Raw genomic sequence first — 14,076 nt, 5'->3', positions numbered from 1 at the left:
GCCAGCCGAGGCCAAGAGGCTGCATCCTAAAATGGCAGATAAGCCGGAAGTCGCTTTCGGGATGCACGCGTGCATGGGCCCAACGTCATTGGCCATATCATGCTGCATTTTCCAAAGTGTCTGTTGCTCTGGTGCATTGTGACACACAGTTTGCAAAATGTGAGGCAACACAACCAATGATGTGGGGAGGGGGGTGTGCATGTGTTCCAGAAGCGACTTCCGGGTCATTCACCATTTTAGGTCGCAGTATCAGCGGGCCTGTGACCCACCAGAAATCAAGTTGGGACCCACTTGTGGGTCACAACTTATACTTTGGGAACTGCTGCCCTATGGTACATGGGCCAGAGAGGTACTTCTGGAGCAGTTCTGAGCAGACCTGAGGAAATACCATGGGTGGTAAAGGTGGCTACTGCTAAGAGGTTGAGTAATTCCTGCTCCTCTGAGGAGTTCTGGGTCTTACTGTACTGGCCTAGATCACTGAGGGGAACGTTTGTTGGAAGGGAATAGCGAGCACCTGCTCTTTCAGGAGGGTTGTTGCTAGGGGCTGTTTTGCTAGCAGGGAAGTTGTGATGCTGGACTGAATGTTGACTCCTGTTGCTCACAGCCATTCTTCCTTTCTGTCCCCAGGTTTTCAAAAGAGCTTCACGAAACAGTGGCATTGCTAGCTCCAAAATGTCAAGTCAAATTCTTGCTGTCAGAGGATGGCTCAGGGAAGGGGGCTGCACTAGTTGCTGCTGTAGCCACTCCCCGCCCAGCTTAGAAAAAGAAAACACCTTGATTCCTGGAGGAATGAGCTTGATAGGATCAGGAATAAGGCTTCTGTGGATAAGTTCATCTTGTCATGATTTGACCTATGTCATCTAATAGAGACTTTGGTAATAGATTAGCCTGGAAATGTACTCCTACACAGTGGTTACATAGGCATCTGTAACATTTTTCTCTAAGAAGTAACCCCCAATCCCAAACACATACATATATTGAAGAACTAGGACTTCAGCATCTTTGACTTGCCAGAAATTGATGCAGACCTAGAGACATGAGGGCATATTCCGGAGGATGTCCCATGTGGGCTATTGCATTTGACTGATTCATTTTTCCTAGGAAGTCCCTGCAGCCTTATGATGTCCATTATATAACTAGCAAGCATCAATCACTACAGAGGACTTGCTGTCAGCTATAAAAACAGCGTGGAAGGAAGAACCAGGGCCTGTCAAGCCTTAGGGAAGCAGGACATATGCAGGAGAGGAGAGGGTGGACCCCTCTTCTCTTCACCTTCTTGTCTGTATCGGGTCTACGCTGGATATCACTGTTGTGTTTGGTAGGCTGTGCAGCCAGGAGGGCCAAATCACAGCATTCATGCCAAGTTGCTGGCCTCATATTCCTACAGTTTTTATAAACCAATCAGCTCAGTTCCTTTGCAGTGTTACACCTGTGCATGAGAGTTATTTCTGGGATCCATTTTAAAACGTGACTCGGTTAGCCGCCAGAGCCAAGGAACTCCTGTGAACAGTTCCACACATAATGTAGTGGTCAGCCCAGGCTCACCACCAAGCGTGCATTCATCTGAGCTGTCGCCAAGCCCAGCTCCCCAAAGAATCTGTTACTGTGTGACAGATGTTTGCAAACCTATTTGTCATATATTTGCACTTTTGCTTTTCATGGGTATGCTTAAATTATCCTAGGTATACATCTGAAAGTGTAACATGTGAAGTGGTCCGAGGGGAACATAGAAAGGAAGCACATAGAAAGGAAGTGGACATATAGCAAAGTTACCAAAGTTCAGTCCTGTGAGGGGGGGGGGGAGGAGTCTTGTGCTGCTGGGACTAATGTTACATTACATTAGTGCAAAAATGACAAACTGTTTTGTGCAATTGAGCCACTGCAAGAGGTGAGGCACATGGGCTGGGCAAATGCAGTCTATCCATGACTCCCACCACTGGTAAGTCAGCACAAATGGAGGGGAGGAGGCTAGGTTTGGCAGAACAGGGTGGGAGGAGGAGGAACAGAGCAGAGAACAGTGCAGGAAAAAGGACGGATCAAGACCAAGAAGGAGGTGGTATTGGCGGTGGCAGCGCCACCAATATCCGGTCCTTCTTCCTGGCCTCAATACACCTTCCTGGTGTCAGTCCACCTTCCCAGGTCCACTTAGGTTTGCACCAGTGCTGATGCAGATCCAAATAAACCCAGCAGAGCAGCAGGTCCAAATAAACCCAGTGGAACAAATGTTCCCTTACCTGGAGGAGACCTCCAAGATGTAGGGTGTGGTGCAGTGCCAGGAATACATCAATTGAGGGGATTTTGATAGGATTGAGCTGCAAGTCACAAGACCATTCTTCTACAGGGATGTTGAAAGGAAACAGCAAAGAAGAATGGAAATGCCTGGACTGGCTGTGATGCCTGAGGCAGCATGCCAAATGGTGATCGCTTTACCTGGTGATGTGCCAGGTTTTGTTCCTTCCACTCCGATTGGAAAAGGATGAGGGATGGAGGTGAAGAGGAAGCATGTCTCCTCTCCACTTAGTCTTTCGTTTTATCCCCCCCCCCTTTTTCCATTCAGGAAATGTGAGGAGGAGAAGGAGGTGGGGACTAATTTACGTGAGGCTGCTGCCCCAGTCAGTCTCATGAATGGGCTGGCCCTGGGAAGGGCTGAGACCCTCATAGAAGCTGAGCTAGGAACACCACTCTCCAGCCCTCTTTTGGATTTCAGCAGCTCCTCACACAAGGTTGTTGTGCCTGCCTGTGGCAGTGGGCAATTCTGAAATTCCCTGGAACTCAACCCGTTGCTGTGACTTGGCTGGACTTGAACAGCATCATGTGACTGAGGTCACTTCAGCAAACCAACATGTTTCCTCCTCACCATAGCAACCCTCAGGGGGGTTCAAGCTTGCCATCTCTCCATCACCAAAACTCCTCGGAAGGAGGAGGAAGGTCTTATTAACTTGGGTGCCTAATGAATGGAACATACTGTCTCTGAGCTAATTAAAATCTGCTTGTGTTAATTGTGAGAGGAAGATCGATGCCACTTAGTTGGAGAGTGCTGGTTCCGAGCTGCGCCCATCTGGCTAAGCCTAGCTTTCTGCAGGAGCGCAAGGGTTTGCTGGCATTTCATACCGGCTCAGGCCTGATTAAAAAGTGATGCAGGGTGTGCAAAATGAATGTGCTCGTGCAGTGTGCCCCACACTCCTGGCACTAAATGCAGTTCAGAGCTACCACACCTGTATTCTCATGCTGGCATGGTGCTTGCCTGGGCTCCAGCTTAAAATAAGATGCCAAGAGTAGAGACCACCACATAGAGATGTTTTTCACATATGCTTGGGATTGTGGCTGTTTTTGTTTTTCAGCTTTTAAAGAAGTTGATCTTATCAAGAAGAAAAATATCCAAAACACCTGACAAAACATGAACTGAAAGGCACTTTACAACTCAGTCCTGAATCTTATTACACCAAATCAAATGGATGAGCCACATTTTCAGAAGGACGAATCTTCTTTCGTCACAAAGCAATAACAGTATTCCAGTTTTAAACAAAGTTAATACCAAGTTGTCTCTCCATTCACCCTAACGCAACCTGTAAGTTTTGACAAGGTGGCATCTTCTGTTCTGCCAAATCCCAATCCACTGGGCCTTGTGCCCACTTAAGGCTGATTAGTTTCCCTAGTGAAACTCACCAGTGCCGCAAGCAAAAGTCAGAGTCCAATTCCAATTCACAGATGCCAAGTAAACCAGTCCAATCAGAGTTGCCAAATCAGAGTCCAGAGCCAATAAGCCAAGTTACAGTCCAAGGTCAGGTTCCAGGTCGGTGAGTCAAATCTGTCAGGGTGTCCAAGTCCAAAGCCAGAGTCCAGTCACAATCCACAGATTCCAAATTCAATAAGCCAAGTCAGTCTCCTCTCCTACCTCCAACCTGCACTCCTTCAAAACCCACAAACCCTTTCTGCCTCAGGTGCTCTTTATATCCCTGAGGGCCCTATTGCCTTCCAGTGGCTGTAGCTGTGCAGCACACTCTGCTGGATGCCCAGGCCTTACCCTTAAAGGGGCCACTGCTGACACCACATCTACCTCCTCGCCAGTTCTTCCAGATTCCAATGTGTATTGGCAACCTTCAGTCTCGAAAGACTATGGTATCGCGCTCTGAAAGGTGGTTCTGGCACAGCGTCTAGTGTGGCTGAAAAGGCCAATCCGGGAGTGACAATCCCTTCCACACCGGGAGCAAGTGCAGTCTGTCCCTGGTCTGTCTCCCTGGCTATGGGCCTTCCTTCTTTGCCTCTTAGCCTCAGACTGTTGGCAAAGTGTCTCTTCAAACTGGGAAAGGCCATGCTGCACAGCCTGCCTCCAAGCGGGCCGCTCAGAGGCCAGGGTTTCCCACTTGTTGAGGTCCATCCCTAAGGCCTTCAGATCCCTCTTGCAGATGTCCTTGTATCGCAGCTGTGGTCTACCTGTAGGGCGCTTTCCTTGCATGAGTTCTCCATAGAGGAGATCCTTTGGGATCCGGCCATCATCCATTCTCACGACATGACCAAGCCAACGCAGGCGTCTCTGTTTCAGCAGTGAATACATGCTAGGGATTCCAGCACGTTCCAGGACTGTGTTGTTTGGAACTTTGTCCTGCCAGGTGATGCCGAGGATGCGTCGGAGGCAGCGCATGTGGAAAGCGCTCAGTTTCCTCTCCTGTTGTGAGCGAAGAGTCCATGACTCGCTGCAGTACAGAAGTGTACTCAGGACGCAAGCTCTGTAGACCTGGATCTTGGTATGTTCCGTCAGCTTCTTGTTGGACCAGACTCTCTTTGTGAGTCTGGAAAACGTGGTAGCTGCTTTACCGATGCGCTTGTTTAGCTCGGTATCGAGAGAAAGAGTGTCGGAGATCGTTGAGCCAAGGTACACAAAGTCATGGACAACCTCCAGTTCATGCTCAGAAATTGTAATGCAGGGAGGTGAGTCCACATCCTGAACCATGACCTGTGTTTTCTTCAGGCTGATTGTCAGTCCAAAATCTTGGCAGGCCTTGCTAAAACGATCCATGAGCTGCTGGAGATCTTTGGCAGAGTGGGTAGTGACAGCTGCATCGTCGGCAAAGAGGAAGTCACGCAGACATTTCAGCTGGACTTTGGATTTTGCTCTCAGTCTGGAGAGGTTGAAGAGCTTTCCGTCTGATCTGGTCCGGAGATAGATGCCTTCTGTTGCAGTTCCAAAGGCCTGCTTCAGCAGGACAGCGAAGAAAATCCCAAACAAGGTTGGTGCAAGAACACAGCCCTGCTTCACTCCGCTTCGGATGTCAAAAGGGTCTGATGTGGAGCCATCGAAGACAACAGTGCCCTTCATGTCTTTGTGGAAAGATCTGATGATGCTGAGGAGCCTGGGTGGACATCCAATCTTGGGGAGAATCTTGAAGAGGCCGTCTCTGCTGACCAGGTCGAAAGCCTTTGTGAGATCTATGAAGGCTATAAAGAGTGGCTGTCGTTGTTCCCTGCATTTCTCCTGCAGTTGTCTAAGGGAGAATACCATATCAGTGGTGGACCTGTTGGCTCGGAATCCACACTGCGATTCTGGATAGACGCTCTCTGCAAGTACCTGGAGCCTCTTTAGTACAACTCGGGCAAACAGCTTTCCTACAACGCTAAGGAGAGAGATGCCGCGGTAGTTGTTGCAGTCACCCCTGTCACCTTTGTTCTTGTACAGCGTGATGATGTTTGCATCCCTCATGTCTTGAGGTACTCCACCTTCTCTCCAGCAGAGACAGAGGATTTCATGCAGCTCAGTGACGATGATCTCTTTGCAGCATTTTAGGACTTCAGCAGGGATGCTGTCTTTTCCAGGTGCCTTGCCAAAGGCAAGGGAGTCCAGGGCCACGTGAAGTTCTTCTAGGGTTGGTTCACTGTCAAGCTCTTCCAGCACAGGCAGGCACTCAATGTTGTTCAGTGCTTCTTCGGTGACTACATTTTCTCTGGAATATAGCTCAGAGTAGTGCTGCACCCAGCGTTCCATCTGCTGCGCCCGATCCTGGATGACCTCGCCTGTGGCAGACTTCAGAGGGGCAATTTTCTTCTGTGTTGGACCTAGGGCCTGCTTGATACCAACATACATCCCCTTGATGTTGCCCGTGTCAGCTGCTATCTGTATCTCGGAACAGAGCTGGAGCCAGTAGTCGTTAGCACATCTCCTGGCAGTCTGTTGGACTTTGCTGCGAGCAGTTCGGAGGACCTGCAGGTTGCGCTCACTGGGACAGGCCTTGTATGCTGCTTGAGCTCTCCTCTTTTCCTCAATGACTGGTGTCAACTCCTCAGAGTGGGCTTCAAACCAGTCTGCCGCCTTGTTGGTCTTCTTGCCGAATATGGACAAGGCGGTGTTGTAAACGGTATTCTTGAAATGTTCCCATCTGTTGGATGCGTTTGCGTCGGCCGGGCCTGGAAGAGATTCCTCAAGCGCTTGTGCAAATTCCTCCACTTTTCTCTGATCCCGGGTCTTGCTGGTATCAATGCGAGGTCTTCCTTCCTTTTTCGTGTGATACAGTCGCTTTGTTTGCAGTTTCACTCTGCTGCACACCAGGGAGTGGTCAGTGTCGCAGGCAGCACCATGATAACTGCGTGTGATCTTGATGCTGGGAAGGCTGGAGCGTCTGGTGAGGATCAGGTCGAGCTGGTGCCAGTGCTTTGATCTTGGATGTCTCCAAGAGACTCTATGTTGGGGCTTTGTGTTGAAGAACGTGTTGCTGACACAGAGACCGTGATGACAGCAAAACTCTAGCAGGCGTTGGCCATTTTCGTTCATCCTCCCAGTGCCAAACTGACCTAAGCAAGTGGGCCATGAACTGTTATCAGCACCAACTCTAGCATTGAAATCGCCGAGGATGAACAATGGCTCTTTTACAGGGATTTTCTTGACAGTGGTGGCCAGGTCATCATAGAATTTGTCTTTGGCTTCTGCTGGAGACGACAGAGTCGGTGCATAAGCACTGATGAGAGTGATAGGTCCTGCTGATGACTGGAGCTGCAGGGACAAAATTCTTTCACTTCCCACAGTAGGTGGGATGATGGATTTCAGCAGGGTATTTCTGACCGCAAAGCCAACGCCATGTTCCCTGGTTTCGTTTGGTGGTTTTCCCTGCCAGAAAAATGAGAAATTTCTCTCCTTGACAGATCCGGAATCTGGCAGCCTAGTCTCTTGAAGGGCGACGATGTCCATCTGCAGTCTGCTCAGCTCCATGTCGATGACAGCTGTTTTGCGTGCGTCGTCTATTTCTTGCAGGTCATCAGAGAAGCCAGGTGTCATTGTCCTAACGTTCCAGGTGCCCAGCTTTAGGGCAGTAGTTTTCTGTTTTCTGTTGCATGGTGCAGAGTTGTCGATCCGCTTGTCGGTTTTCACCCTAAACCCCACGCACCCCATGAGGTTAACGGACCGTGGCGAGGCAACACCTTACTGGCTGGGGACTGCCCAGCTTAAGGCGGGCGGTAGCTGCCCAATGAGATGCAATGATCTCTCCCACCGTCGGAAGCAGCCCCTGGCGTCATGCTCTACGCCAATCGAGCAAAGACTTATAACCGGTAAACTGCTGCTTCCCGTGTTGTGCCGACGCCGTATGGCGAAGTTGGAGTGTCCTCTCCAGTGCGCGAAGCCTGGGTAAAGAAGGTATGGAGGATAGGCTGTTACCCATGCAGCAAATCCCCCCTCTCCACGTCGCTGGAATGGTCCAATGGAAAGGCAGAAGCCAATACGGTTGGTTCCAGTGGCGTCGCAGGAGTTGCCAGAACGTGACTGTGTTCAGCCATGAACTGCCTAAGGGACTCCGGCTCCTGATTTTGCCTCGAGGTTGACTCCTGAAGCCTTTTCCAGAACTGGATGTAGCCACAAGGCAGTGGAGGTTTGAGGTCAGAGTTTCCTTCTCTTAGATGAGCTGCCTTCCTAGGCTGACGAGTCCCATCTACCCGGTGGCTGTTTAGTCGCCTCTTACGACAAGTACAGCCAAACTGAGGGCCTATTCTTAGCCCCAGCCCCCAGGGATGGTGTGCCTTGACAATTTTAGTACCTTGTCAGTGTGCCATGAGATGAAAAATACCAATACCTCAGATACCTCAGATTCCAATACCTCTTCATACCTCAGATTCCAATACCTCTTCATATACCTTATTTTCTTCCTCCATGTAGAAAGGGAGCAAAAAGCACTCTCCACTGTTTTGCACAGCATATTTAGCTGAAACTATCATATAAGTAAGAAATTCACAATAATTCTGGTATAGATTAAACATAAGAAAGCTGCTGCATCAGGCCAAAGGCCCATCTGGTCTTCCTGTATATCGCTTCCTGTATCTCACAGTGGCCCCACAGATGCCTCAGGGAGAACACAAGACAAGATGCCTGCATCCTGTTGCCACTCCCTTGCATCTAGCATTCAGATATACCCTACTTCATATATACCCTACTTTTAGAACCAGAAGGTACACCCATCACAGTGGAGTTCCTGGGCTTCTTTGAGCCTAGGCTTCTTCGAGCTTCTATGGGAAAGACGCAACCCAAAGCAGCATCCTCCTACTCTGGTGTGTACCTTTCGTCTCCTTGAAGGAGATGAAAGATGCAGCCCAGAGTGGTGCAGAATCGCACTTAGAATGGCTGTCATTCTGGGTGTGATGCTGCTCTGGGCGGCATCTTTTGTCTCCTTCAAGATTCAGGACCAGACTGAGCCACCCCCTTCCTCTCCTCCTTCTATAAAGGAGAAGAAAGGGACTACTTAGAGTGGCCCTATGCTGGGAGTTGTTAGCGGCTTCTGGCACGCTGCCACTCTAAGCCGCCCTTCCTATAAAGGAGGAGGGTGTGTGGCTCAGTCAGGGCAGGCAGCAGCTTGCTCCCTCTCCGGCCACAATTCTGGACACCCCCTCCATTGAGAGGAGGGTTTTTTAAATTTAAACAGAGAGAAGCAGTGGAGCTGCTGGCTTCTTTGCTTTAAAAAAAAAAAGTTAAAAGGGCAGCAAGGGGTGTGTGTGAGGCTGGCGGGGCTGTCCCCTGATGGCTGGCGCCTGGAGTATTTGCCCCCCTTGCCCCCTCTATGTCCACCACTGACCCTTTATGGTTTGTAACATATGAAGAAATTTCCCTTCTTAAAATTGTCCCCTCTCCTTTTAAAGGCATTTAGGCCAGGTGCCATCACCACATCCTATGGTAAAGAGTTCCACAGGTTCATTAATCCCTGGGTAAAAAAACACTTTCTTTGTTCTAACTCTCCCAATATGTAGATGTCCCCTGTTCTGAGGTTGTGTGAGAGGAAGAAGAACATTCCACTCTATCAAACCATGCATAATTTTATATGTCTCAATCATGTCGCCAACTCAGGCACCTTTTTTCTAAACTGAAGATCCCCAAATGCTGTAGACTTTCCTCCTAAGGGAGTTACCTTAGCCCACTAATTATTTTGGTCACTCTCTTCCAGTTCCACTATATCCTTTTTGAGGTGTGGTATCCACCAACACCTTAAGATCTCTTTCCTGATCCATCAGGAAATCCAGCTCAGAACCCATTAGCCCAGTGGTTCTCAAACTTATTGCCCCAGAACCCACATTTTAGAATGAGAATCTGTCATGACTAACTGGAAATGATGCCATTAGCCTAGAAGTGATGTCATGACCGGAAGTGACATCATGACGCAGGAAATTTTTTAACAACCCTAGACTGCAATCTTACCCTCACTTACCCGGGAATAAGTCCATTTACTATCATTGTTTAAAGCATATACATAGTAGTCTGTTCAAAATACATATCTGTAACATTTCCCCAAATGCAGTCACATACCATGGTAGCATCAAGTCTAATATATTAAAAATAAAATATTTATATGAATGGGGACCCACCTGAAATTGGTTCACTACCCACCTAGTGGGTCCTGACCCACAGTTTGAGAAACACTGCATTCGCCTATATATGAAGTTTTGTTTCCTAGCTCCAATGTGCATTAATTTACACTTACTTACATTGAAACTCACCTGACATTTTGCTGCCCGTTCTCCTGTTTGGAGAGATCCCACTGGAGCTCTTCACAATCATTTCTCATCTTCACCACCTGGAAAAGTATAGTGTCATCTGCAAACTTGGCCATCTTGCTGCTTATCCCCAACTCCAAGTTGAAAAGCACTGGTCCCAAGACTGATTCTTGGGGCACACCACTTTTCACCTCTCTCCATTGTGAAAAATTGCCCATTGACAATTGCCCATCTGTGTTTCTGTTGCCCATCAACCTGCTCCTAATCCGTGAGAGAACTTGCCCTGATTATGGAGTTTGCTCAGGAGCCTTTGGTGAGGGACCATGTCAAACACCTTCTGAAAACATAGATGTATAATATCAACAGGTTTGTCTACATTCATAAGACCTTTCCAAAGAATTCTAAACTGTTAGTGAGGCAAGACTTACCCTTGCAAAAGCCATGCTGATTCTTCCTCACAAAGCTTGTTCTATATTTTAAGTTTTTATCTTTGATTAGACTTTCCACCATCTTACCTAGAATAGATGTTAGGCTGACCAGCCTGTAGTTACCCAGGTCCCCTCTCCTTCCCTTTTCAAAGATTGGTGTGACATTTGTTATCCTCCAGTCTTCTGGCACATTGGCCACTTTAAGGGACAAGTTGCATATTTTAGTCAAAAGATCAGCAACTTCATTCTTTATTTCCTTAAGAACTCTTGGGTGGGTGCCAGCTGGGCCCAGTGATTTATTGATCCTGTTTGTCAATTAGGTTTGAAATATCTTCTTTTTTAACCTCTTTTTGATTTGGGGAACAATCCTAACCAGGTCTACTCAGAAGTAAGTCCTATTTTGTTCAATGGGGCTTACTCTCAGGAAAGTGTGGTTAGGATTGCAGCCTGAATTCTTCAGTCAGGAGGAGTCATTTGGCAGCAGTAACTGCACAAGGTCTTCTGCTGTGAAGATAGATGCAAAGGACTAATTAGTCACCCCTTTCCCTGCCTTTCACCCACCCCTTTCTCTGCTGGCCAACCGCTTCTCTGGCAGGTTTCCTGCTTCTAACATATTTGAAAAAGCTTTTACTATTTCTTTTAATGTTGCAGGCCATACACTCCTCAAAGTCTTTCTTGGCCTCCTGTATAATCTTTTTACATTTCTTTTGCAAAAGTTTGTGTTCCTTTTTATTATCCTCATTAGGGCAAGACCTCCTTTTACAGAAGGAAGCTTCCTTGCTCTTTACATCCTCTCTAACTCTGCTCATTAGCCATGCCGGCACTTTTTTGAACTTAGTGGAATCCTTCCTTCTTTGCAGTACACACTGCCTCTGGGCCTTTACTACCGTTGTTTTAAACAGCCTCCATGCACTCTGGAGAGATTTGATTCTTTTTACCTTCCCTTTCAACTTCTTCCTAACTAGCTTCCTCATCTGAGGGAGGTCCACCCTTTGGAAGTCAAGGATTTTTGTTTCAAATTTGCTTGGCAGTCTTCCCCCGATATGCATGGTGAAGCAGATTGCAGCATGGTCACTATTTCCCTATAGCACAGTAACATTAACATCCCTAAAAAGATCCTGAGTACCGCATAATATTAAATCCAGAGTCACCTGTCCCCTGGTGGGCTTCATGACTATCTGCTCTAAGGCACAGTCGTTGAGCATATCAAGGAATCCAGTCTGCTATGACCAGAGCATGTACTGACCCAGTTGATATGAGGATAATTGAAGTCCCCCAAGATTACAATCCTGTCTCTATTTCATGCCGCCCTGATTTGTTTTCTCATCTAAACATCCATTTCAGGTTTTTGATCTGGAGGACAATAGCATGCCACCACTAATTACCCCCCCCCCCCCCCACTTTGGCCTGGTAATTTAATCCACAGTGATTCTAAGGTGGAGTTGGACCCTCCCCCTCCTTTTCAATCTCTGCTGGATTCTACCCCTTCTTTGACATAGATGCCACCCCCACCTCAAACATGCCCCTCCCTATTTTTCCTATAGAGTGTATAGTCTGGGATTGCAGTATCCCACTGGTTCTCCACATTCCACCAGTTTTCTGTTATGCCCACTATATTAATGTTTTCCTTAGCCACCAAACGTTCTAATTCTCCCATCTTTCCTTGGAGACTTCAGGCATTTGCATTAAAAACACCTATATAATGGGTCCCCCTGAGAAGGGCTGCTTGTTTGTGCCTTTAATCCTACAGTCTCTCATTCCGCTGACAGACTGTCATGTTCCATCATGCTTCCGCTCCCTATTCCTACTCTGTCATTATCTTGCTGTTCTTGAACTTCATTGTTCTTGAACCTCATTCCTATGGAATGAGGAGTCCCAAACCAGATGCCACTCTGCTTCTGTCAGTTTTTTCCCCAAGGATAAATTTAAAAGCTGCTCTGCCACCTTTTTAATGTTACATGTCAGCAGTCTGTTTCCGTTTTGGTTCAGCTGAAGCCTGTCCCTCTTGTATGGGCCTGGCTTGTCCCAAAACATTCTCCAGTCTGTAACGAATCTAAACCTCTCCTCCTAATACAACCCTCTCATTGAGACCTCTGAGCTCTGCCTGTCTAGCTGGCCCTGAGTGTAGAACAGGAAGCACTTTCAAGAATGCTACTTCTCAAATCCTGGCTTTGAGCTTCCTGCCTTAGCAGCCTAAATTTGGCCTCCAGGTTAGGTTAAAAAAATGTCAGAGTATTTAAGAGGAGTCATGTTGGTAATAATCTGATAGCTTTATTAATCTTATTCTCAAATATCCTAGCCATTGGACGTATCCTGTACACATAGAAATAGTTGTGGTTCTCTTTTTGACACAACAGATAAATTCTACGTACCTGTTGTCTCAAAGAGGTTTCAAAAACTAATATACCATCTTGATTTAGATTTAAAATAATTTGCTGTCATGTTTAGAACGTTACTGAACAAAACACATATTCTTCCCCTGACTCCATGTCCTTCCCCTTTCTTTGTTGTCCCTCCCGTGCCAAATTTTAGACAGTTAGCTCCTTGGTCCTGTCTTCTTATATTTGCCATGCATATACCATCCATACTGATTGTGCAACATCCATCCATCCATCTATCCATTATAGACAGACTGAGAAGATATTTCCCCATTTCCAAATAGCATCTCATTATATCATATAATGTATAGACTTTCCAGGACCCTACCCCCAATTAATCATTATACAAACTTAAGAAAAGCCCTGCTGGATCAGTCCAGTATCCAAACAGCTACCCATGGGAAGTTCACAAGCAGAACAGGAAGGCACAACTCCAGAGTCCCCTTGGGGAGAAATGTGGGGTATAAATGACATAAGTAAGTAAATACCATAGACCTATAAGTCAAAAATTATGCCTAAAATTGGCCCTGAAGCCTGGGTCAACTTATGCACAGGTCAATGCAGTAAATAAAGCCGAAGCTTATGGGAACTTCTGAGAAGCTTCTAAGAAGCTTCGCAGCTGTCTGGTGAAGTGGGGGGTGGAACTGGGCAGAGATGCAGGACCCAGGAGTTGGAGGAAAAAGGATAATTTTTACTAGCAATTACTGTAGTCAGAGGCAGCTGTTTGGAAGAGAAGGCACTTATGGGAACTATAGTCTGTATAAGGATGGCAGCTATGGAAGTGCAGCACTTACTCCTCACAAAGCCTCCTCACAATTCCCACAAGCACCTTCATCTCCCTTCCAGCTTGGAGAAGAAGCTAAAATACTTCCTTTTTATTCCTTTTGCTGCTGCCTCAGAACAATTGCTGGCAAGTCATTTTCAAAGTATTTCACACACACCCCCGTGTTTAGTGGGTGGAATCCTCTTTTCCATCTGAAACAAAGTCCCAGGCTACAATTCTGTGCACCATTACTTAAGAATAACACCCAGGGAAAGCAATGGGTCTACTTCTGAGCAAATAGGGTTGCAACTATGTGTAGCTGTGCTTGCTCATGTTCATTCCTTGTTGCTTGTCTCTCCGTTGTGAATTGAATTGCACACTCCTAGTTAAGTATTATAAGTTGTATGTTACATGTTGAGCCTCAGGCTTAACACACCAGGCCCCTTAAAGAAGGATTTGATTAATGGTTCTACTGGTATGTTGCTTACAGTGCACTTACTCTGACAGTGTTTGCAAAAAGGTTGTGAAGACCCAAATTTAAAAAGTT

At 47.1% G+C, this 14,076-nt stretch overlaps 1 protein-coding gene across 1 annotated transcript in view; it reads left to right on the top strand.

Moving 5' to 3' along the window:
* Positions 1–14,076, top strand: part of HK3 (hexokinase 3) — an 88,068-nt gene that overhangs the window by 28,067 nt on the left and 45,925 nt on the right. The window contains 1 exon segment of the mRNA XM_066612943.1: positions 628–749. Coding sequence (XP_066469040.1) covers positions 628–749 — 122 coding nt within the window.

The sequence above is a fragment of the Tiliqua scincoides genome, chromosome 2 (assembly GCF_035046505.1).
Source record: "Tiliqua scincoides isolate rTilSci1 chromosome 2, rTilSci1.hap2, whole genome shotgun sequence".
Classification (NCBI taxonomy): Eukaryota; Metazoa; Chordata; class Lepidosauria; order Squamata; family Scincidae; genus Tiliqua; species Tiliqua scincoides.
Note: the sequence above shows the minus strand (reverse complement) of the source record. Positions and strands in the feature narration are given on the sequence as shown.